At 41.4% G+C, this 25,383-nt stretch overlaps 1 protein-coding gene across 2 annotated transcripts; it reads right to left on the reverse strand.

Moving 5' to 3' along the window:
- Positions 1 to 15: 15 nt before the first annotated feature.
- Positions 16 to 24,837, reverse strand: LOC109888514 (guanylate kinase). Of its 2 annotated transcripts, XM_031822427.1 has the most exons (16): positions 24,759 to 24,837; positions 21,658 to 21,773; positions 20,348 to 20,389; positions 19,795 to 19,891; positions 17,349 to 17,487; positions 14,523 to 14,607; positions 14,291 to 14,376; positions 13,485 to 13,528; positions 13,211 to 13,326; positions 12,942 to 12,983; positions 6,105 to 6,182; positions 4,542 to 4,638; positions 4,055 to 4,193; positions 2,353 to 2,437; positions 1,391 to 1,476; positions 16 to 994 (listed from the first exon to the last, which is right to left on the reverse strand). In XM_031822427.1, exons 2-16 carry the CDS (start codon positions 21,767 to 21,769, stop codon positions 959 to 961), a joined length of 1,284 nt encoding a protein of 427 aa, XP_031678287.1. In that variant the 5' UTR covers positions 21,770 to 21,773; positions 24,759 to 24,837; the 3' UTR covers positions 16 to 958. The 2 variants fall into 2 exon arrangements, with proteins under 2 accessions (XP_031678287.1, XP_020335274.2); XM_020479685.2 differs by lacking the exon at positions 6,105 to 6,182.
- Positions 24,838 to 25,383: the final 546 nt, after the last annotated feature.

A 25,383-nucleotide genomic window follows, 5' to 3' on the forward strand; every position in this document is an offset into this window, starting at 1 on the left:
ACCAATGAAACAGTATGAGTGGTACTTTTTATTTGTCTAGCTCCGTTGCATACAAAAGCATACACTACAAGACACACATTTTCTTTTCTGCAGATGGGTGGCTACAGTAATTGACCTGCGAGTTAAACTGACAACCTCAGGTCTGACCTTTGACCTATGAAAGCTGTGTGTTGAGTGCTTTGGTCCTTACCCAGTCATTTACATAGTCATCCACAAATACTGTTCAATTAGTATAACACCCCAACATACACATCCTTAAATTTGGTGTAACATCATTCAGACTACACTATCATTGCTTAAAACCAAGAGAGAAAAATGAGACTACAGAACACAGAATGGTGTTTTTACTATTTGACCAATAAGAATATAATTAGATTAAGATTAAGACATAGCAGTGTTTACCTCAAAGCTAGTCCGCTAATATGACATTTCACAGCTAAGACACCGTTTTATGCACAACTACTTCTCGGGTTGTTTGTCCATCATACTGTATGCGGGAGGGTCATCGCACAAGTCAAAGGCATTCATCACAAATGTCAAGTCAGGGGCATGTTAAGTATATTGTCAAACGTTTAGATTATAATGGCTTTGGCAGTGGTTTCTATTTGTCTACATGGCTCAAGCCCAGTTGGCAGTAAGGTATGAAGTAGACATTAACTTCTGACTGTATACTCTATACGTACCTTTCAAATGTCCCTTTGTCTTACTCAAAATTCCTCATAAATGACAGACTGAATGAATGTGGAAAACAACCTAAGAGTTTTAGACCATCTTCTTGAATCTTAGGTGCATACAGTAGTACGCGTTTCTGTGGATATCCCCACAGTCGTCATATGGCAACCTTCAGAACGTTCCCTTTTGTGGCTAAATCGAAATTAGCTGGCGTCAAATGTTGGTTTATGTATCTCCTGTAAGGTACCAGGCAAGAGGAAGACTGGGACGCTGTTACTGTAGTTCCTTATGACTTGATGCCCTCCTGAACTCTAATTATTTCCTGTTGAGGGGAGTAGAAAGTGCTCAACATTTGGGTTGGAGCTCTTAACATGATAATACAAAGGTGAAATTACAAAGTATATTAGTTACATACTGGAACTAGGACTTGTAATAACATAAAGTAGATCATGAGTAATTAAACAATTAACTTTCAGCGAGGGGATCTAATTACAGAGTCATATTTCAAATTGTGTAATAACCAATAAACTCTTAAACTGAAATGAAAATTGCAGGTTTTGCCTTGAACATGTCTGACATGTCCCATTGAGAAAGACATGATAATATATATAGTTATAGAACATACTATATACAAACACTTCTCCAACATGGAATGCATGTATCTAGTCAATACCTCCTGTATCTACTCTTTATACTGCCATCTTCATTTAAGACTCACCTCCTTAAGAACACTTTGCAACTTCTCATAGGACTCATCCAAGTCATCGTTGACAATGACAATGTCAAACAATCCAGGCTCATTGCCTATAACAGAAGAGTGAAGAAACAAAAATGAAAACTCATTGTCGACAGGCATGCAATGGACTGTCCTTAGTTCAAGTAACATCCCTCAAACATTTGTAGCTTTAAACCAGTTTAAGTAGGACAGTAAAGAGGAACTACACTCCTTGTTTACATAGGACAGAATGGTGAACCTACACTCCTCCATGTTTACATAGGACAGTATGGTGGACCTACACTCCTCCATGTTTACATAGGACAGTATGGTGAACCTACACTCCTCCATGTTTACATAGGACAGTATGGTGGACCTACACTTCTCCATGTTTACATAGGACAGTATGGTGAACCTACACTCCTCCATGTTTACATAGGACAGTATGGTGGACCTACACTCCTCCATGTTTACATAGGACAGTATGGTGGACCTACACTCCTCCATGTTTACATAGGACAGTATGGTGGACCTACACTCCTCCATGTTTACATAGGACAGTATGGTGGACCTACACTCCTCCATGTTTACATAGGACAGTATGGTGAACCTACACTCCTCCATGTTTACATAGGACAGTATGGTGGACCTACACTTCTCCATGTTTACATAGGACAGTATGGTGAACCTACACTCCTCCATGTTTACAAAGGACAGTATGGTGAACCTACACTCCTCCATGTTTACATAGGACAGTATGGTGAACCTACACTCCTCCATGTTTACATAGGACAGTATGGTGAACCTACACTCCTCCATGTTTACATAGGACAGTATGGTGAACCTACACTCCTCCGTGTTTACATAGGATAGTATGGTGAACCTACACTCCTCCATGTTTACATAGGACAGTATGGTGAACCTACACTCCTCCATGTTTACATAGGACAGTATGGTGAACCTACACTCCTCCATGTCAATGCGTGCTGCCTCCAGGCGGCTCTGGATTTTTTCCTCCGTCTCCGTCGCTCTACCCCTCAGACGCTCTTCCTGTACACATTAATGTTCCCCAAGCATTTTCAGTTTATACATTTCAAGAACAAACTTTTCATGTGGCCATCTGAGGTCTAGCAAGCATGCAAAAAGTTCAACTGCATAGTAGAAGAATGGTAGGCAACTAGATTCAGCCGTAGGCTGCTTTTTTTCCTGAGCAAATGGTTATTTATCCGGAACATAATAATAAATATACACTACTGTTCAAAAGTTTGGGGACACTTAGAAATGTCTTTGTTTTTTCCATTAAAATAACAGCAAATTGATCAGAAATACAGTGTAGACATTGTTAATGTTGCAAATGACTATTGTAGCTGGAAACGGCTGATTTTTTTATGGAATATTTACATAGGCGTACAGAGGCCCATTATCCGCAACCATCACCCCTGTGTTCCAATGGCACGTTGTGTTAGCTAATCCAAGTTTATCATTTTAAAAGGCTAAATGATAATTAGAAAACCCTTTAGCAATTATGTTACCACAGCTCAAAACTGTTGTGCTTATCAAAAAAGCAGTAAAACTGGCCTTTATTTTAGACTAGTTGAGTATCTGGAGCATCAGCATTTGTGGGTTCGAATTACTGGCTCAAAATGGCCAGAAACAAAGTACTTTCTTCTGAAACTCATCAGTCTATTCTTGTTCTGAGAAATTAAGACTATTCCATGCGAGAAATTGCCAAGAAAGTGAAGATCTCGTACAATGTTGTGTACTACTCCCTTCTCAGAACAGCACAAACTGGCTCTAACCAGAATAGAAAGAGGAGTGGGAGGCCCAGGTGCACAACTGAGCAAGAGGACAAGTACATTAGAGTGTCTAGTTTGAGAAACAGATGCCTCAAGTCCTCAACTGGCAGCTTCATTAAATAGTACCCGCAAAACACCAGTCAACATCAACAGTGAAGAGGCGACCACGGGATGCTGGCCTTCTAGGCAGAGTTCCAAAGTAAAAGCCATATCTCAGACTGGCCAATACAAGGAAAAGATTAAGATGGGCAAAAGAACAGACACACTGGCCAGCATCCCGGAGTCGCCTCTTCACTGTTGACGTTGAGACTGGTCTTTATGGGTCCTCAGGGCAAATTTGTTCAACATGAGGAAAGACACCCTCATATACAGTTTCAGGTCAAACGGGGAGGCGGATATCAGGGTTGAAGTAAGACTTCTTACAACAGCAATACCTATAAGCCAATTGGTGCCATTCTTTTTGACTAAGTTACTCATGGCCTCTAGTTTCTGTGTGGCAAATTATCAAAAAAGTGGCCAATCTATGCTGTGAACCCCTAATAATTTGTACACTACAAATGGGCCACAAATAATCTCAAATGTATTATGTATTTCACAATAACATAATTTAATACCTCAATTACATTGAGACACAATCACATATGTCTTTCAATTTATCCATGGGTATAGTTGGGAACAGATTTTATAAATTAAAATCATTAGCTGAATTTCTGGTGATTTTACAGTCTCCTTTGTCCAACAACAGATTTCTTCTATATGTTTGCTTAAAACTTTGGGGGCCAAATAATAATACTTGCGAGCCGAATTTGTCACCTGTTGTGGAACCTTGCAGTAGAAGAACGCTGTGCAATGTATGGTTGTGGACTCTTACCAGGACTTCAATGGAGGGGGGCTGAATTGAAACATAGATGGGGTCCAGGTCAGTTTCCTTGATGTGTCTCACTCCCGCAATATCCACATCCAAAATACAAATGAGGCCCTTGGCCCTCACGTCCTGTACAGCACACTTACTGTGGAGAAAACAAACACAGCTTTGTTTAATTGCATCTCCGATTCCGCTGAACAACTATAAAATTACACCACTGATTATCACCGATTCATACATAGGGGTGGCAGGTAGCCGAGTGGTTAGTGCGTTGGTCCAGTAACTGAAAGGTTGCTAGATTGAATCCCCGAGCTGACAAGGTTAAAAAAAAGCTGCCGTTCTGCCCTTGAACAATGCAGTTAAACCACTGTTCCTAGGCTGTCATTGTAAATAAGAATTCGTTCTTAACTAACTTGCCTAGTGTAATAAAAGTTTTTTTTAAATACTCTAAGACATTTTAGTGCAAACCAAAAGTTCAGAAAATGTACTCTACCTTGTTCCATACAGGTTGCCAGAAAACTCATTAGTCTCAATGAATTCTCCCGTGTCAATATCCTCCTGCATAGCCTCCCTGTTTGTGAAGTGGTAATCTTGAAACAGACAGGAGAGAAGAAGAAACAGTTAGTAATCAGTCATGCAGGATGGAGTTCTCTCAAATTAATGAAGGGTAAACTCACAGGGTACAATAGATGTATAATGATTAGTATTCAGGCACTAAAAAGGGTGATATAGAAAAAAATGCAAGGATAAGTATGGGTAGATAGACATTTTTATTCACATCATTACAAGCAATTAGGGAAATTGACATTCACATCACTAGAAGCAAATCACACAATGAATGACTCCCAAGTACGAAATGTGGAAGGTGATTAGAAACGGGCAAAAAAGACACGCTTGTCTGGATGCAAGAGGAACAGTATTTATACACAGTATAAAACACAGTACAGTATATAACAGTTCAGTAGGAGACAGGGTGTACAGGGCACATCAAACTAACACATTACTGTCCCCTACCATTGGGATTATTTTATTCCACTACTACATCACAGTCACAGTGGATCTAACACATTGGGGGGAACCATGTAGGGAACACAGGACAACCTTGTCACAATCACTTCAACAGGGACAACAATGCTCATAATGAACCTACAGCTACTCATATCAACACATGCACATTAGCATTGCAACATAACAGGTGTGTTCAGATTGAGAAGGAATCCCAGCACATTCAAATACAGTATGTTCTGGTAAAATAGATGTCTCACTGGGAAAAGAGGACTGCGATAGATGTAAATAAAGGTGGAAATGCTCTCTATGAAGGTCCTAGTAATGCTTTCTAATGGCAAAAGTATTATATATTTTAAAAAATCTAACTAATAGACAATCACATTAGACTGAATCCAGCAAAGCTCATAGTCCTGGTAGTGCAGTTACTGCGTTATTTAAAAAACATCTAAATATATAAAACTAGAGCTCAACTGAAGACATCAAGCCTCAACTCTCTCCATTATCTATATTCTTGGGGGGAAATAGAATACATCAAACAGCTATCTTCCTCAAAAACTGTTATTGCTTAAGTCGTAGGAAATCACATAGATGTATTGATCAAATTAATAGAATAGTCATGAGGATATCTGCCTTGACAACAGGACCAGATTGTGCTAGCAGCTATGATCCATACTTTCAATTCATATTACTGAACTGGAGTATATGAAATATCAAACAAAAGGCTTTCCTATGAAGTCTATCAATCTCAACAGAATGTTGTGATGCTAATGGTGGGTACATACAGTAACAGACATTTTATGGATGTGACAACTTTTTGGGGAGGGGTGGGGGGGGGGATCCACTGAGGAATCACAGGGGGCTATTTTCAAAAGCGTTTTACCACAAAGTGCAAACTGGCATAACTAGTATGCACTTGGTATTATTTAGTTTGGTCACTCTATACTGTGAAGATGAAAGTAACCCCCATCAATCTCTCTTCACAATGTTTTTATGAATGGCATTTAGACTTGGTTGGATAGAACACAAAATTAAGAGGAGATAGCTACACCTGCAGATGAAACAGACGATAGGACGTCTGCTAGGGGCAGTAATGTAGCCCCCAGAAGCATAGGTAGACAGAACAGGCCTACGGAGAAAACAAAAAAAGGCACAAAAAATCATGTTTATTGCTGTATCTTAATAGGGGGATCATTTGGAGAGCCACTGGTGCAGTTCACTGGAGCATGGGAGCTTCAGTGTCAGTCGGAATGGAGTAGGATGGGTTATGTAGGTGAAGAGGTGGTGTGAAGGTTGTGTACAAAAGAGGGCAACAAGGTAGTGATGGAGTTCTGTAGGTACAGAAAAGCTGTAAGTTACAAGTTTTATATAGTTGAAGTCGGAAGTTTACATACACCTTAGCCAAATACGTTTAAACTCAGTTTTTCACAATTCCTGACACTTAATCCAAGTACAAATTCCCTGTCTTAGGTCAGTTAGGATCACCACTATTTTAAGAATGTTAAATGTGTTGGATCCTGTGTTTTACATTATAGCCATTAGTATATATATGATTAAATATCATCTGATGTTGGTTGTGTGAGGTGTCTGCATTTGTGCACTGGAGCATCATTATGAGATTAAACAACTGCTTGCTACTTGCCTGTTTGTGTGTGACAAGAACTGAGTAACATGGTGTGACCTGCATGTTGCAAAACTGTAGATAACAGCCCAGTAGATGCTTTGTCCTTGTGTTTGTATGTAACAATATTGAGCACATGGTGTGACTTGCTCTATCTTACAAAGTTGTGATAGGGAGGGGTGGTCATCACGAGGTTTAACTGAGATGGAAAAATACAGAAGACGCAATGAGTTGGGGGGAGCACATTCAGAGCGGGGTGTTGCGAGAACAAGCAGTCTTTTGTTAGATAACAGGAGCCAGGTGCGAGATAACGGTATGGAGCATGAGAGCCTGGATGTTCTTCACAAGCAACAGTTACATCTATCAACAGAAGCGCCAAGAGGCGGGGACCCGCCTGAGCGCCTGCAATAGGCTGAGCAAGTTTAAACCACACCCAGTCTCTTCTGTGATAGGCCAACAGACGGGTTGGAACTGTCTATCACAGTATAAAGAATACTGTTTTACATACGTCTTGTCAGTTCTCTGTTCTGCCCTGCGTGTTATTACAGTGAGCCCGTATATACGAAAGTTGCATTTGCCATTTATTACTTAGCTAATAAAAAATACATAGTATAAAATCGGTGACTCATTGTTATATTTATCCTGATACCAGATTCGAATTTACGCAACTCTAACAAATGTCAGAATAATAGAAGAGATAATAATTTATTTCAGCTTGTATTTCTTTCATCACATTCCCAGTGGGTCAGAAGTTTACATACACTCAATTAGTATTTGGTAGCATGGTCTTTAAATTGTTTAACTTGGGTCAAGCTTCTAGGGTAGCCTTCCACAAGCTTCCCACAATAAGTTGGGTGAATTTTGTCCCATTCCTCCTGACAGAGCTGGTGTAACTGAGTCAGGTTTGTAGGCCTCCTTGCTCGCAAACGCTTTTCCAGTTCTGCCCACAAATTTTATATGGGATTGAGGTCAGGGCTTTGTGATGGCCACTCCAATACCTTGACTTTGTTGTCCTTAAGCCATTTTGACACAACTTTGGAAGTATGCTTGGGACCATTGTCCATTTGGAAGACGCATTTCTGACCAAGCTTTAACTTCCTGATTGATGTCTTGAGATATTGCTTCAATATATCCAAATAATTTTCCACCCTCATGATGACATCTATTTTGTGAAGTGCACCAGTGCCTCCTGCAGCAAAGCACCCCCACAACATGATTCTGCCACCCCCGTGCTTCAAGGTTGGGTTGTGTTCTTCGGCTTGCAAGCCTCCCCCTTTTTCCTCCAAACATAAAGAACAATTCTATTTTTGTTTCTTCAGACCAGAGGACATGTCTCTAAAAAGTACGATCTTTGTCCCCATGTGCAGTTGCAAAACGTAGTCTGGCTTTTTTATGGAGGTTTTGGAGCAGTGGCTTCTTCCTTGCTGAGCGGCCTTTCAGGTTATGTCGATATAGGACTTGTTTCACTGTGGATATAGATACCTTTGTACCCGTTTCCTCCAGCATCTTCACAAGGTCCTTTGCTGTCGTTCTGGGATTGATTTGCACTTTTTGCACCAAACTACGTTCATCTCCAGGAGACAGAATGCGTCTCCTTCCTGAGCAGTATGATGGCTGCGTGGTCCCATGGTGTTTATACTTGCGTACTATTGTTTGTACAGATTAACGTGGTACCTTCAGGCATTTGGAAATTGCTCCCAAGGATGAACCAGACATGTGGAGGTCTGAGGTTTTTCTGAGGTCTTGGCTGATTTTTTAATCTTTTGATTTCCCATGATGTCAAGCAAAGAGGCACTGAGTTTGAAGGTAAGCCCTGAAATACATCCACAGGTGCACCTCCAATTGACTCAAATGATGTCAATTGCCTGTCAGAAGCTCATAAAGCCATGACATCATTTTCTGGAATTTTCCACGCTGTTTAAAGGCACAGTCAACTTAGTGTAGGTAAACTTCTGACCCACTGGAATTGTGATACAGTGAATTATAAGTGAAATAATATGTTTGTAAACAGTTGTTGGTAAAATAACTTGTGTCATGCACAAAGTAGATGTTCTAACCAACTTGCCAAAACTATAGTTTGTTATTAACAAGAAATGTGTGTAATGGTTGAAAAACGAGTTTTAATGACTCCGACTTCAACTGTATATAGGGGGTCCCGTGGGGATCAGTTAGTAGATCGTTGTGCTTGCAACGCCAGGGTTGTGGATTTGATTCCCAAAAGCCATAAGAATCTAGTCAACACAAATGACTGGATACTGTAATGTAAAGTTTCTCTGTAATATGTCATGCAACTACATGCATTATCTGTACTGCATTTCCTGCAGTCAAATGACCTAGTGGCCTCATAGGTGAAACGTTATTAAAATGGTTCATAATTTCATAAATAATAAACATTATTTAAATGTTTCCATGTCAAAGGGTTCTGTGATGTATATAAATTGTAATATTGGGATGAAAACTATAAATGGAATACATTTCAACTCTACAGTGCCTCCCGGAAAGTATTCAGATCCCTTGACTTTTTCTCAAATGTATTAATAAAAAATACCTTCAGCAATCTGCACACAATGACAAAACGAAAACAGGTTTTTAGGAATGTTTTCAATTTTAGCAAAAAAATAAAACAGAAATACCTTATTTACAAGTATTAAGAAACTGTTATGAGACTCGAAATTGAGCTCAGATGCATCCCTTTCCCAATAACCATCCTTGAGATGTTTTTACAACTTGATTGGAGTCCACCTGTGGTAAATTAAATTAATTGGACATGATTTGGAAAGGCACACAACTGTCTATAAAAAGGTTCCACCGTTGACAGTGTATGTCACAGCAAAAACCAAGCCATGAGGTCAAAGGAGTCCGTAGAGCCCAGAGACAGGATTGTGTCGAGGCACAGATCTGGGGGAAATGTCTGCAGCATTGAAGGTCCCCAAGAACACAGTGGCCTCCATCATTCTTAAATGGATGAAGTTAGGAACCACCAAAACTCTTCCTAGAGCTGGCCTCCTGGAAAAACTTGGCAATTGGGGGAGAAGGGCCTTGGTCAAGGGGGTGACCAAGAACCCGATGGTTACTCTGACAGAGCTCTAGAGTTCCTCTGTGGAGATGGGAGAACCTTCCAGAAGGACAACCATCTTTGCAGCATTCTACCAAACAGACCTTTATGGTAGTGTGGTCAGACAGAAACCACTCATCAGTAAAAGGCACATGACTGCCCTCTTGAAGTTTGCCAAAGGTACCTAAACACTCTCAGACCATGAGAAACAAGATTTTCTGGTCTGATGAAACCAACATTGAACTCTTTGGCCTGAATGCCAAGAATCAAGTCTGGAGGAAACCTGGCATCATCTCTACGGTGAAGCATGGTGGAGGTAGCATGGGGATGTTTTTCAGTGGCAGGGACTGGGAGTCTAGTCAGGATCAAGGGAAAGATGAACGGAGCAAAGTACAAGTCTCTGAATGTCCTTGAGTGGCCCAGCCAGAGCCCAGACTTCAACCTGATTGAACATCTCCTGAATGGTGCAGCAGTCTAAGGCACTGCATCTCAGTGCTAGAGGCATCACTACAGACCGTTGTTCGATTCCAGGCTGTATCACAACTGGGCATGATTGGTAGTCCCATAGGGCGGCGCACAATTGTCCGAGTGTCGTTTGAGTTAAGGTTTGGTTGGCCGTCATTATAAATATGAATTTGTTCTTAACTGACTTGCCTAGTTAAATATATACATTTTTTTAACATCTCTGTGGAGACGATAGTAGCTGTGCAGCAACGCTCCCCATCCAACCTGACAGAGCTTGAGGATCTGCAGAGAAGAATGGGAGAAACTCCCCAAATATAGGTGTGCCAAGCTTTTAGTGTCATACCCAAGAAAACTCGACGCTGTAGTCGCTGCCAAAGCTGCTTCAACAAAGTACTGAGTAAAGGGTTTTTGCTTTGTCATTACGGGGTATTGTTTGTAGATTGAGGGGGGAAATGATTTAATCAATTTTAGAATAAGGCTGTAAATGTAACAAAATGTTGAAAAAGTCAAGGGGTCTGAATACTTTCCAAAGGCACTGTATGTCTGACATGGTACACTTAGGAAAAGGGTTCTTCAGCTGTCCCCATAGGAGAACCCTTTTGCGTTCCATGTAGAACCCTCTACAAGGAACCCAAAGAGTTCTACCTGGGTATGATGAAACCAAAAGGGTTCTTCTTGGGTAGATCCTCTCAAGCTCTGTCAGGTTGGACAGGGAGCATTGCTGCACAGCTATTATCAGGTCTCTCCAGAGATGTTTAAAAAAAAAATTATTAAACTAGGCAAGAAGGTTAAGAACAAATTCTTATTTAGAACCCTCTACATGGAATGCAAAAGGGTTCTACCTGGAAAGAAAAGGAGTTCTTCAAAGGGGATTCCTTGGGGACAGATCTTGGGGACAGCATCTTTTTTATAAGAGGTGTACAGGTGACTTTTTAAGCCCATAACCATGTGTGTGAGGTGTGTACTTTTGTTTCAAAGTAGGATTGTTTAAGACCACCAAGAAATCACTGCAGTAAAAGGTTAATCATTGTCTCCAGTCTTTACTAGGACTTATTTACGATAGAAAACACAACTTTTGGCTCTTCAGTCAGCTGTCGCCTGAACAGTAGTGAGCAGCTTCCACCACACTCAACATGGCATGCCAGGTCTGAGCAAAACGTAGGAAATTTGACTAAAATCCGGGCCATTCCATTTGGTATGGTACTGTATGTTACTTTGTTATATTACATTACATTGGCCTACGTAAATCCGGGACACTTAAATGAGTATGATATGTTATGTTTGGTATGACAGTAGGTTACTTAAGGCAAAAATTAAAGGAGAGCAGCTGGTCATGGTGGTTGGGTGGCTGCATAGAGTGAAAGTTTCAAGGACAATTAGCTACTTAGCATGTTAGCTAAGCCCTCTCCTAACCTTAACCCTATAACCTAACCCTAACCTTAATCCTAATCTTAACCCCTAACCTAATGTAGTTTATCATACTAAATCAGTCAAAAGTAGCATATCATACTAAACTATCAATACATGGGACATACAGTATATACAATTCATTACATTGTATGACTGCTATTACATTCGTGGGCCAATGTAATGTAACCTATTATACTAAATGGAGTGGCACAGATTTTTGTAAAATGTAATACATTTTGCTCTGAGACCAGGTTGTCATGGCACTGCAGCTACAAGACCATGTTACAAGCCTACGGAGCAGCAAGAGGAACTGCCCATCTCTACCTTCAGACTATGCACAAACACTACACCTCAACTTGAGCATTTCGTTCTGCCACCTCTGATTTCTTGGCCCTCCCACCCCTATCGTTTTTTGTGTGCAGTGTGAACACTCCAAAGGAACTCAGACCCCACAACATTTTGTACAAATCCAGAGTGCATGTAGGAAAAAGATCTTGGTTCCTTTCTAAACACAAACTAGGTGAAGTGAACTGGCAAAAGAGTTGAATCCTCATTCAAAGGCAGTGTGAATACAATGTGAATACAATGTGAATACAATGTGAATACAATGTGAATACAATGTGAATACAATGTGAATACAAAGAAAACTGAATTCTTTCTGGTTTTAGTTTTTTTTGTACCCCAGTTCACTTTAAAGAGGACTGAGATCAGTTCTTTTAAAGAGGACTATATGTGAAAACACCCTTAAATAATCCCACAGCACCCCCATCACACCCACTCCTTACCGCCCCTCACCATCCCCAAATAATACCCCCACCCCCCAAAAAATTATAATAAAGTAATGCCTTTCGTGAGGTAACACTCGCAGTTGACCCCCCTTACTAGCTCTGACTTTGCTGATACAGTAGCTACTTTATTGAGGAAAATTGTACTTACTATGACATGTTGTTGCTATCACGGTATTGGAGTGTCTGTAAATGACTCAAATGAATTCCTGTCTCTGCGTTCCTACAGTAGGCATTTCTTACTAAAGACGGAAGCTTCATTCTGGGGCGGCAGGGTAGCCTAGTGGTTAGAGCGTTGGACTAGTAACCGAAAGGTTGCAAGTTCGAATTCCCGAGCTGACAAGGTACAAATCTGTCGTTCTGCCCCTGAACAGGCAGTTAACCCACTGTTCCTAGGCCGTCATTGAAAATAAGAATTTGTTCTTAACTGACTTGCCTGGTTAAATAAAGGTAAAATAAAAAATAAAATGTTAATAAATTCTGGGCCTGGAGAGCGCCACTGAAAGCTTACTGACATGATTCTGTGTTGTGACTGAAAACATTTTACTGTACCTTTGCCATCTACCTCTCCTGGACGTGGATCCCGGGTTGTATCTGCAAGGACACATTCAGTGAGCATCAATTCAACATCCATCCTATTCTGTGATCATATGATACAGAATGATATCAATAGCCTCAACCTGTCAATGCTATGCAAGACAACCCTGACTGTATATGGTTTCTTAAGTGTTCATTGGTCTTCCTCGTGGTCCAGTCGCACCCGCGGGGATAGATACTGCAGCCCTGCTGCTGGAAACTACATCTGGTGATACAAAACGTACGTGACACGCTGAAGCCGAAGACTCCCTTGTAGTCCTTCAGCAGTTTCTTTAGCAGAGTGCTCTTCCCTGCCCCTGAGGGGCCGCTCAGAACGACCGGCCTGGGTCCTGACATAACACTGGAGGAAAGGGAGAGGGTTCAATAAAATGAAAAACATTAAGCATGTGAAAAGCTATACTTTACATTGAATAGTGAAAACTTGTTCTCAACTGAACTAACTAGTTTTCTATTGAAAATGTGTGGCTGTGATATGCATAATAACAAATTGCTTCTTACGAATTGCATCTTTCTTTCTTGGTCGACTGAACCTTCGTTATTTCCTGTTGAGACAATTATAAGAATATCAAGTTTAGTTACAAAGCCATCACATAAATATGACTCAACACTTACTACTGACCACAGGAGATTGGTGGCACCTTAATTGTGGACCACAGGAGATTGGTGGCACCTTAATTGTGGACCACAGGAGATTGGTGGCACCTTAATTGTGGACCACAGGAGATTGGTGGCACCTTAATTGTGGACCACAGGAGATTGGTGGCACCTTAATTGTGGACCACAGGAGATTGGTGGCACCTTAATTGTGGACCACAGGAGATTGGTGGCACCTTAATTGTGTACCACAGGAGATTGGTGGCACCTTAATTGTGGACCACAGTAGATTGGTGGCACCTTAATTGTGGACCACAGGAGATTGGTGGCACCTTAATTATGGACCACAGGAGATTGGTGGCACCTTAATTGTGGACCACAGAAGATTGGTGGCACCTTAATTGTGGACCACAGGAGATTGGTGGCACCTTAATTGTGGACCACAGGAGATTGGTGGCACCTTAATTGTGGACCACAGGAGATTGGTGGCACCTTAATTGTGGACAACGGGCTCGTGGTAACGGCTGGAGCGGAATATTTGGAATGATATCAAATACATGGTTTCAATATGTTTGATACCATTCAATTAATTCCATTCCAGCCATTATTATGAGCCGTCTTCCCCTCAGCAGCCTCCACTGCTACCGACTGACTGACAATTATACTTTGTCCCCATACTACATGCAGACAACCATCCTCTTGAGACTCACCTCAATAAGAACACTTTGCAACTTCTCATATGCCTCCTCTAAGTCTTCATTGACAATAAGAGCGTCAAACATTCCTGGCTCGTTGCCTGAAATAGGAGAGTGATAAATTAATTGTGAAAGCTCTTCTCCAATCATTGTTAAAGGCATAGCATGGATAATTCATTGTTCCATCCATATTCTTCAAACATTTGTAGTATGGCCATGTCTACATGGGACAGTAAGAGGGACCTACTGAGCTCCATGTCAACTCGCGCTGCCTCCAGACGCTTCTGCAGACTCTCCTCTGTCTCAGTATTTCTGTCCCTCAGACGCTTTTCCTGTAAACATCAATGGTCCCCAAATGTATTACAATTTGTACATTTCAAGAGTCTCATATCACGAGCTCAAGGATGACCAGCCCAGTCTTATAGACTATACGTAACATAGTCAACGGAAATCCAGGATACTGAAATTAGCATGCTATGTTACGTTTGGTATGTTTACATAAGACCTATGGTTACCTAAGTCAAAAACAAAAGTATGTTGATTGATCGCAGTGGATAGGTGGGTGTATAACGTGACTGTCTAGAGATCCAAAGGTTTTAATCTCATCATTGACATCTTTAGCATTTTAGTAACTTTTACAACTACTTAATACTTTTTAGCTACTTAGCATGTTAGCTAACCCTTCCCATAACCCTAACTTCAACCCTTTTAGCTAGCCCTTCCCCTAGCCCTAACTTCAACTCTTTTAGCTAGCCCTTCACCTAACCCTAACTTCAACTCTTTTAGCTAGCCCTTCCCCTAGCCCTAACTTCAACTCTTTTAGCTAGCCCTTCACCTAACCCTAACTTCAACCCTTTTAGCTAGCCCTTCACCTAACCCTAACTTCAACTCTTTTAGCTAGCCCTTCCCCTAACCCTAACTTCAACTCTTTTAGCTAGCCCTTCACCTAACCCTAACTTCAACCCTTTTAGCTAGCCCTTCACCTAACCCTAACTTCAACCCTTTTAGCTAGCCCTTCCCCTAGCCCTAACTTCAACTCTTTTAGCTAGCCCTTCACCTAACCCTAACTTCAACTCTTTTAGCTAGCCCTTCCCCTAGCCCTAACTTCAACTCTTTTAGCTAGCCCTTCACCTAACCCTAACTTCAACCCTTTTAGCTAGCCCTTCACCTAACCCTAACTTCAACTCTTTTAGCTAGCCCTTCCCCTAACCCTAACTTCAACTCTTTTAGCTAGCCCTTCACCTAACCCTAACTTCAACCCTTTTAGCTAGCCCTTCACCTAACCCTAACTTCAACCCTTTTAGCTAGCCCTTCACCTAACCCTAACTTCAACTCTTTTAGCTAGCCCTTCCCCTAACCCTAACTTCAACCCTTTTAGCTAGCCCTTCACCTAACCCTAACTTCAACCCTTTTAGCTAGCCCTTCCCCTAGCCCTAACTTCAACTCTTTTAGCTAGCCCTTCACCTAACCCTAACTTCAACCCTTTTAGCTAGCCCTTCACCTAACCCTAACTTCAACCCTTTTAGCTAGCCCTTCCCCTAACCCTAACTTCAACTCTTTTAGCTAGCCCTTCACCTAACCCTAACTTCAACTCTTTTAGCTAGCCCTTCCCCTAACCCTAACTTCAACTCTTTTAGCTAGCCCTTCACCTAACCCTAACTTCAACCCTTTTAGCTAGCCCTTCCCCTAACCCTAACTTCAACTCTTTTAGCTAGCCCTTCACCTAACCCTAACTTCAACTCTTTTAGCTAGCCCTTCACCTAACCCTAACTTCAACTCTTTTAGCTAGCCCTTCACCTAACCCTAACTTCAACCCTTTTAGCTAGCCCTTCACCTAACCCTAACTTCAACCCTTTTAGCTAGCCCTTCCCCAAACCCTAACTTCAACCCTTTTAGCTAACCTTTTACCTAACCCTAACTTCAACCCTTTTAGCTAGCCCTTTACCTAACCCTAACTTCAACCCTTTTAGCTAACCTTTTACCTAACCCTAACTTCAACTCTTTTAGCTAGCCCTTCCCCTAACCCTAACTTCAACCCTTTTAGCTAGCCCTTCCCCAAACCCTAACTTCAACCCTTTTAGCTAACCTTTTACCTAACCCTAACTTCAACCCTTTTAGCTAACCTTTTACCTAATCCTAACTTCAACCCTTTTAGCTAGCCCTTCCCCTAACCCTAACTTCAACCGTTTTAGCTAGCCCTTCCCCTAACCCTAACTTCAACCCTTTTAGCTAGCCCTTTACCTAACCCTAACTTCAACCCTTTTAGCTAGCCCTTTACCTAACCCTAACTTCAACCCTTTTAGCTAGCCCTTCCCCTAACCCTAACTTCAACCTTTTTGGCTAGCCCTTTACCTAACCCTAACTTCAACCCTTTTAGCTAGCCCTTCCCCTAACCCTAACTTCAACCCTTTTAGCTAGCCCTTTACCTAACCCTAACTTCAACCCTTTTAGCTAGCCCTTTACCTAACCCTAACTTCAACCCTTTTAGCTAGCCCTTCCCCTAACCCTAACTTCAACCTTTTTGGCTAGCCCTTTACCTAACCCTAACTTCAACCCTTTTAGCTAGCCCTTTATTTAGAATTCGCAGCATATCATACATTTTGCAAAATCATAAAATATTGTACATTTTTCTAATTCATAACATATTGTATGTTACGCAAATTCATAACATATAATACAAATTGTAACTCGTAACATATATGAAATTGGTGATGGACATCAACAAACGAATACATAACATACGAAACATAACATATCATACTAAATTGAGTGTCTCGGATTTACTAAATGCTCTGAGACCAGGTTGGCTTGACATGTCTAAGGATTATTATCATATAGAGAAAATAATAGGGGTCCAAGCTCAAAACCTTAAGAAACGCCAAAATACAGTAAAACTCTCTGCGCTGTATGATTGTTGACTAGTTACAGAGTTTACAGACGCAGAGCCACGATAGTCTGTATTCCATCGTGACATATATCTGCACCTCAGTAAGAGCATATCAAATGAGTTCGTAAATGTTTTCTATTGGACCATGCGGACTATGGCAGCTCTGAACTCTGAATTGGACTTTACCAGGATCTCAATAGAGGGGGGCTGGATAGAAACATAGATGGGGTCCAGATCAGTCTCCTTGATGTTCTTCACTCCCTGGATCTCCACATCTAAGATGCAGATGAGGCCCTTGGCCCTCACGTCATCTACAGAAGACTTGCTGTGTAGAAAATAGACAACATAAATGATGCTCATGAATTGTTTAAGGATCCCATTGAACAGCACAAGAACGCACCTTTCCACCTAGGTATGTACAATAGGCTTATAACAGGGAATGGGGAGTGACATTAGACCAGTGACTATTCCTCACATGCTACAGAATAGCTAGGGTAAGAGGATAGTAACATTAATCATAACACCAAAAGCTAATATCAGGGTTCAGTTGTTCAGATTAAGAGTGACACTGCAGGTGCTGAGTTCTGTGTGCTATCAAGTGCTATCCTGATATGTACAGTGCATTCAGAAAGTTTTCAGACCCCTTGAATTCTTCCACATTTTTTTGCGTTACAGGCTTATTCTAAAATGGATTAAATAGTGTGTTTTTTTCACTCACCAATCTACACACAATACCCCATAATGACGAAGCAAAAACAGGTTTATAGAAATGTTTCTAAATTCATTTTAAAAAATGTATTCAGGCCCTTTACTCAGTAATTTGTTGAAGCACCTTTGGCAGCGACTCAAGTCTTCTTGGGTATGATGCAATAACATCTGCTAAACATGTGTATGTGGCAAATAAAATTAGATTTTTAAGCTTGGCATACCTGTATTTGGGGAGTTTCTCCCATTCTTCTCTGCAGATACTCTCAAGCTCTGTCGGGTTGGATGTGGAGCGTTGCTGCACGTCTCTCCAGAGATGCTCGATTGGGTTCAAGTATGGGGTCTGGCTGGGCCACTCAAGGAAATTCTGAGTCTTGTCCCGAAGCCATTTCTGTGTTGTCTTAGCTGTCTGCTTAGGGTCATTGTCCTGTTGGAAGGTGAACCTTTGCCCCAGTCTGAGGTCCTGAGCGCTCTGGAGCAGGTTTTCGTCAATGATCTCTCTGTACTTAATCGTTGTTCATCTTTCCCTCAACCCTGACTAGTCTCCCAGTCCATGCCACTAAAAAACAATCCCACTGCATGATGCTGCCACCACCATGCTTCCCCATAGGGATGGTGCCAGGTTTCCTCCAGATGTGACACTTGCTATTCAGGCCAAAGTGTTCGATATTGGTTTCATCAGACCAGAGAATCTTGTTTCGCATGGTCTGAGAGTCTTTAGGTGCCTTTTGGCAAACACCAATCGGGCTGACATTTTACTGAGGAGTGGCTTCCGTCTGGCCACTCTCCCATAAAGGCCTGATTGGTGGAGTGCTGCAGAGATGGTTGTCCTTCTGGAAGGTTCTCTCATCTCCACATAGGTACTCTGGAACACTGTCATAGTAACCATCAGGTTCTTGGTCAGCTCCCTGACCAAGGCCCTTCTCCCCCGATTGCTCAATTCGGCTGGGTGGCCAGCTCTAGGAAGAGTCTTGGTAGTTCCAAACTTCTTCCATTTAAGAATGATGGAGGCCATTGTGTTCTTGAGGACCTTCAATGCTGCAGAAATGTTTAGTACCCTTCCCCAGATCTGTGCCTCGACACAATCCTTTCTCTGAGCTCTACAGACATTTCCTTTGATCTCATGGCTTGGTTGTTGCTCTTACATGCACTGTCAACTGTGGGACCTTATATAGACAGGTGTGTGACTTTCAAAATCATATCCAATCAATTGAATTTACCTCAGGTGGACTCCAGTCAAGTTGGAGAAACATCTCAAGGATGATCAGTGGAGACAGGGTGGACCTAAGCTCATAGCAAAGGGTCTTAATACTTATGTAAATATGGTATTTTAATTGATGTATTTATTTTTTGCAACCATTTCTAAAAACCTGTTTTCACTTTGTCATCATGGGTTATTGTGTGCAGATTGACGAGGAACATTTTCTATTTCATCTATTTTAGAGTAAGGCTATAACATAACAAAATGTGGACAAAAGGAAAACTTTCTGAACGCAGTGTATAATGGAGGATAAAGCTCATTCTGTCCCCGGCCTGTCTCTTTGATAATCCATCTGGAACTGCATTTAAAGATATCTTTACAAAGCCATGACAGGAGAAACCCATACTGGATTCTAGTCACCAGTGGAGCAAGTACTCTGCTTGTTCATTTTGATGTATCAATATCACCGGTAGGGCAACATAAAAGCAAATTAACTAGCATACTGTTTCAAAACTCCAGTAATGTTCCCAAAATTATCAGGTTTTCCAGAAATCCAGGTTAGAGAGTTCTTGTATTTCCTGGTTATTCCCTCTTGATTCCAGGAATCCTCCATCTGGGATTTCTAGAAAGCCTGAGAATTGTGGGAAAGTCATCAGAAATTCACAACCTTACATGTAACTGTAAGATATTTTGGTGTCAACAGAAGGTTATCAATATGTACTCTACCTTGTTCCATACAGGTTGCCGGAAAACTCAGCATTCTCAATGTATTTCCCATCATCAATATCCTCCTGCATAGCCTCCCTGTTTGAGAAGTGGTAATCTTCAAATGGACAGGAGAGGAGAATGATCAATTCATTGTCAATCAGGCTTGAAAGCAGATTTGAAGTTACAAAACCAGCTTGATTCAAATCCAGGAGAGCGTCACTGATATCCTTCTTGGTTTACTGACATGATCTGGGTGCAAGGATCGGCGCTGGTAGATGAGAAGCAGGGACAGGGAGTGAACATTTAATTTAGCAACAGACATGGAACAGGACAAGACATGAACACATAACGACATTAATGCTGACACAGGGAACAAACCGGGGAGCAGACAGAAATAAGGAAGGCAATCAAAATAGTGAAGGAGTCCAGGTGAGTCCAGTGAACGCTAATACGCGTAATGATGGTGACAGGTGTGCGAAATGAAGGGAAGCCTGGCAGCCCTCGAGCACCAGAGATGGACAGCGGGAGCAGGCGTGACACTGTGTTTATGAGTCAGAGAATGTTACTGTACCTTTGCCATCTACCTCTCCTGGACGTGGGCCCCGTGTTGTATCTGTAAGGACACATTCAGTGAGCATCAACATCAATCATCAACATCCATCATCAACACCATTCATCAAGATCAATCATCAACATCCATCATCAACACCATTCATCAAGCTCCATAATCAACATCCATCATCAACATCCATAATCAACACCATTCATCAAGCTCCATAATCAACATCCATCATCAACATCCATCATCAACACCATTCATCAAGATCAATCATCAACATCCATCATCAACACCATTCATCAAGCTCCATAATCAACATCCATCATCAACATCCATCATCATCACCATTCATCAAGCTCCATAATCAACATCCATCATCAACACCATTCATCAACATCCATCATCAACATCCATCATCAACACCATTCACCAACCTCCATCATCAACCTCCATCATCAACATCCATCATCAACCTCCATCATCAACATCCATAATCAACATCCATCATCAACATCCATCATCAAACTCCATCATCAACCTCCATCATCAACCTCCATCATCAACCTCCATAATCAACCTCCATCATCAACCTCCATAATAAACCTCCATCATCAACCTCCATAATCAACATCCATCATCAACATCCATCATCAACATCCATCATCCACATCCATCATCAACCTCCATAATCAACATCCATCATCAACCTCCATAATCAACATCCATCATCAACATCCATCATCAACCTCCATCATCAACCTCCAACATCAACCTCCATCATCAACATCCATCATCAACATCCATCATCAACCTCCATAATCAACCTCCATCATCAACATCCATCATGAACATCCATCATCAACATCTATCATCAACATCCATCATCAACATCCATCAACAACATCCATCATCAACATCCATCATCAACATCTATCATCAACATCCAACACCCATCATCGACATCCATCATCAACTCCTGGTCATAAGGAAGGCTATCAATAACCTCAACGATGTGCATTCAAAGACATGCCAGCAGACCCTAAAGGTGTGCCGTTTCTGTAGTGTTCAGTGGTCTACATTGCAACCAACAAGAAGAGGAATGGAGATAGAGGACATCCCTCTCTCGTACCAGTCAGCACAACTATACCTAGTTATAATTGTGCTTGGATATGGATTGGATACAGAGCTATCCCACATCAAAATCCTTCGACAAACTTGGCCTAGAGTTTGATAAGGCTGAGAGTACCGATAGATAGGGCTTAATGCTGTCCCACTTCCTCCCTGACAGGATATTGGGGTAGGAGCCAGAAACACAAACGTACGTGACACGCTGAAGCCGAAGACTCCAACATAATCCCTCAGTAACATCTTCATAAGAGTGCTCTTCCCTGCCCCTGAAGGGCCGCTCAGAACAACCGGCCTGGGTCCTTCCATAACACTGGAGGAGAGGGAGAGAGGAAGTACAATGAAAGATACAGTGAAAAACCTTTCATACTGTCACATAGTGTTCCTTTAGCTATACATTTGCTACACATTTTTTGGGTCATTTGGGCATTAAATTAAAACATGCTAACTTTTGGACAAAAATGCTAAAGTTAGCATTTGTGCCAGCAGCCAGCTAAACAGAAAAAAAGACATTACTCTCTATCTTTGTCCAAAGACTATTTATAGGGTAACCGATATGTAATTTTGTAATTCGGGTGAACAATGCCTTTATACAGTTTTTTAGGTATAAACAGTGGGGCAAAAAAGTATCTAGTCAGCCACCAATTGTGCAAGTTCTCCCACTTAAAAAGATGAGAGGCCTGAATCCAGAAAAATCCAGAAAATCACATTGTAGGATTTTTAATGAATTTATTTGCAAATTATGGTGGAAAAAGCAAAGAGCTGAGGACGTGTACCTATGATGAAAATTACAGGCCTCTCATCTTTTTAAGAGGGAGAACTTGCACAATTGGTGGCTGACTAAATACTTTTTTGCCCCAATGTATGTAAACAAATCTTTCCACTACTGATTTCTGAGAAAGATATGTACTAGATACTTATACGTCAACTGTGCATTTTAGTTTTGACCTCTACATCCACCTTGTGCTTTTGTCTTCGTGGATTACCTAGGAGATCTGTATTGGTTGCACCAGTCCACTCATGAACTCCAATGCCTTTCAGTAGCCTACTGCTGTCTGGCCGGACACTACCACAACAGATATGCCAAACAAAAGGGAATCAAGCACTACCAGATCTTCTTCTGTAACCTTCAAAATAACCCTTTCTTGCCCAGATTAAGTCTGGCTAACTCAGGAGCCAATCTGTTTAGAGTGCTTGGAGGGTAAACAGCTAGCGAACCTAAAGCTGAGCAGCTCTTCCTTTGGTCCCAGGCTCAGACGCTAGAGATAATCCACTGATCCAGGGAATAAACTCATCTGATGGAATGGCTACGGCACAATGATATATGGGGGGACAGCCATTGGGACTGCACTTCAGGACCACACAGGGACCACACATCAAGAGTGTCCAGACGTTAAAGGGTTAAACACAAAACCCACAGAAATCTGAAGAAAAATTCCAGCAAATTGCCCTGACTGTTTAATCTAGCAGGCGGTTATAATCACTTCTATAATGTAGCTCATCCATGTGCTGCCATTCTAGTAACACTCTGTTAGCACTATGGGAATTATGTAGCTCTTCCATGAAACCAACATTGGGGACATAGACAATTCCTCACTTTAGCAAAAACCCAACTCAACATTAGGCAAATAAGTAGGAATGCACTAATGAAGCAGATTGGATGATAGGACTTTGTAAAGGGGATTAGGAATAGATTTCACAGTCCAGTACAGACAAGTACCATGCACGCCTTTTACTTAAATCAATCTGGGCCAATGAGGTTGATTAATAGAAAGTGGGCCAAATGGAACACCCGGCACTGAGCTGCGTCAACACGGTATGTCTGCATCATCACCATATATCTGCCTGCAGAAAGTCATATTGGTTGTTCTATTGTGACTCTGAAAATAAGGACATTCCCAGATATAAACCATGTTCAAGTAGGCGAATTTCAAGTCAATCAGCAGTGGCAAAACATTCGAGGTAAGAGGCGGATCGCTCTTCATACTGTTGGTGAAATGACGTTGTTGCTGACAGAGTCAATGGCTAATCAGGCAGTCTGACCTATTTTGTGTCCTGGTTGACTCTCTATATTAATGTGGTCCTTAACATTCAATGATGTTGCATGGGTATAGCACACTAAAGACTATCAAACAGATAATTGGAGGGGATACCAGAATCCACTCTAAGATACTCATAGACCGATAAACCATCACAACCCAGATTCCTGTCTGCTGACCTTAGTTGGGCTTTTTGGTGAAAAGCGCTATGGGATTATTGGTCATAATTGAATAATTAAGTAAAGGGTCTATTGCCTACCCCTTAAAAGGACACAACTTTCCAAAGACAACACAACTGGTACTGCATGTAGGTACCTGAAATTATACCAAATCATTGTATAACCTTTGTCAATATTTAGGTGCATCTTACTTACGCACAAAACTTATTTTTCCAAGCACAGCAACAAAAGAACACTGAAGGACAGTACCATAACATACAAACTGTTTACAAGTTGTTACTCCAAATACTATATATTAACTGCACCTGTTTCTGACTTCATAACATCTATATGGAGTCCATAAACACTAGTATAGTAAGTCATTTCCTGTTTAAATTGATTACTGAAGACAGACCGCTTGATGGGCATGTCCCTGCTACCCTGCACTCTTAGAAAAAAAGGTGCTACCTAGAACCTGGCTATCCCCATAGGAGAACCCTTTCCCATAGGAAAACCCTTTGAATAACTGTTTTTGGTTGCAGATAGAACCCTTTTAGTTCAATGTAGAACCCTTTCTACACGGAACCCAAAAGGGTTGTAGCTGGAACCAAAAAAGGTTCTCCTATGGGGATAGCCAAAGAACCCTTTTGGAACCCTTTTCTCAAAGAGTGTACAGTATATTAGCTATTCCTGTCCTACAGTATATTAGCTATGTCTGTCCTACAGTATATTAGCTATGTCTGTCCCACAGTATATTAGCTATGCCTGTCCTACAGTATATTAGCTATGTCTGTCCTATAGTATATTAGCTATGTCTGTCATACAGTATATTAGCTATGCCTGTCCTAAAGTATATTAGCTGTGTCTGTCCTACAGTATATTAGCTATGCCTGTCCTAAAGTATATTAGCTGTGTCTGTCCTACAGTATATTAGCTATGCCTGTCCTACAGTATATTAGCTATGGCTGTCCTAAAGTATATTAGCTGTGTCTGTCCTAAATTATATTAGCTGTGTCTGTCCTACAGTATATTAGCTATGCCTGTCCTACAGTATATTAGCTATGTCTGTCCTGCATCGTTAAAGTTGTATATTTGTCTTACCTTCTCTCAGTGGCAGTACTGTGTAGCTGTAGAGGAGGTGTCTTAGAGTGATTGGGATGGAGGAGAGAGCTTGTACGGGTGTTTGAGGTGTGTGTGAGAGGTGTGTCTAGGTTGAGTGTGTGTGTGTGTGTGTGTGTGTGTGTGTGTGTGTGTGTGTGTGTGTGTGTGTGTGTGTGTGTGTGTGTGTGTGTGTGTGTGTGTGTGTGTGTGTGTGTGTGTGTGTGTGGGTGTGTGCGTGTGTGTGCGTTTGTGTGACCTCTGGCTAGGTGTGTGTTTGTCACACTGATTGACAGAGACAGCTTACTGTCTGCATTAATTACCACCTCCTCCCATCAGCTCATCAGCCATTTGCACACCAGCATGCTGGCCTTGTTTACCTGCGGTGTCTAAACAGGTAGCGGCTTAATTACTTCAGGTCATCATGGCTGGCTCCGTTGGCTGCATCTTCCCCACCCTTAAGGCCTCACAGCTCTGTCAAAACAGTGTAGCCAGTACCTCTCTTAATCCGTTGGTTGACCAATGTAGCCTCAGGCCATCATTGTAAATAAGAATTTGTTCTTAACTGACTTTCCTAGTTAAATGAAGGTTAAATATATATATATATTTTTTAAATCACTGGTCAAGA

The sequence above is a fragment of the Oncorhynchus kisutch genome, linkage group LG4 (assembly GCF_002021735.2).
Source record: "Oncorhynchus kisutch isolate 150728-3 linkage group LG4, Okis_V2, whole genome shotgun sequence".
NCBI classification, from domain to species: domain Eukaryota; kingdom Metazoa; phylum Chordata; class Actinopteri; order Salmoniformes; family Salmonidae; genus Oncorhynchus; species Oncorhynchus kisutch.

What these genes read in the sequence shown, in the direction of transcription:
- LOC109888514 (XM_031822427.1), bottom strand. Translation starts at nt 21,769, where the DNA reads ATGGAAGGACCCAGGCCGGTTGTTCTGAGCGGCCCTTCAGGGGCAGGG. An exon ending in CTTCGGCTTCAGCGTGTCAC is followed by an intron (nt 20,390 to 21,657) that starts GTACGTTTGTGT and finishes GTGTCCTTACAG; the next exon opens with ATACAACACGGGGCCCACGT. An exon ending in AAGAAAGAAAGATGCAATTC is followed by an intron (nt 13,327 to 13,484) that starts GTAAGAAGCAAT and finishes CCTTTCCTCCAG; the next exon opens with TGTTATGTCAGGACCCAGGC.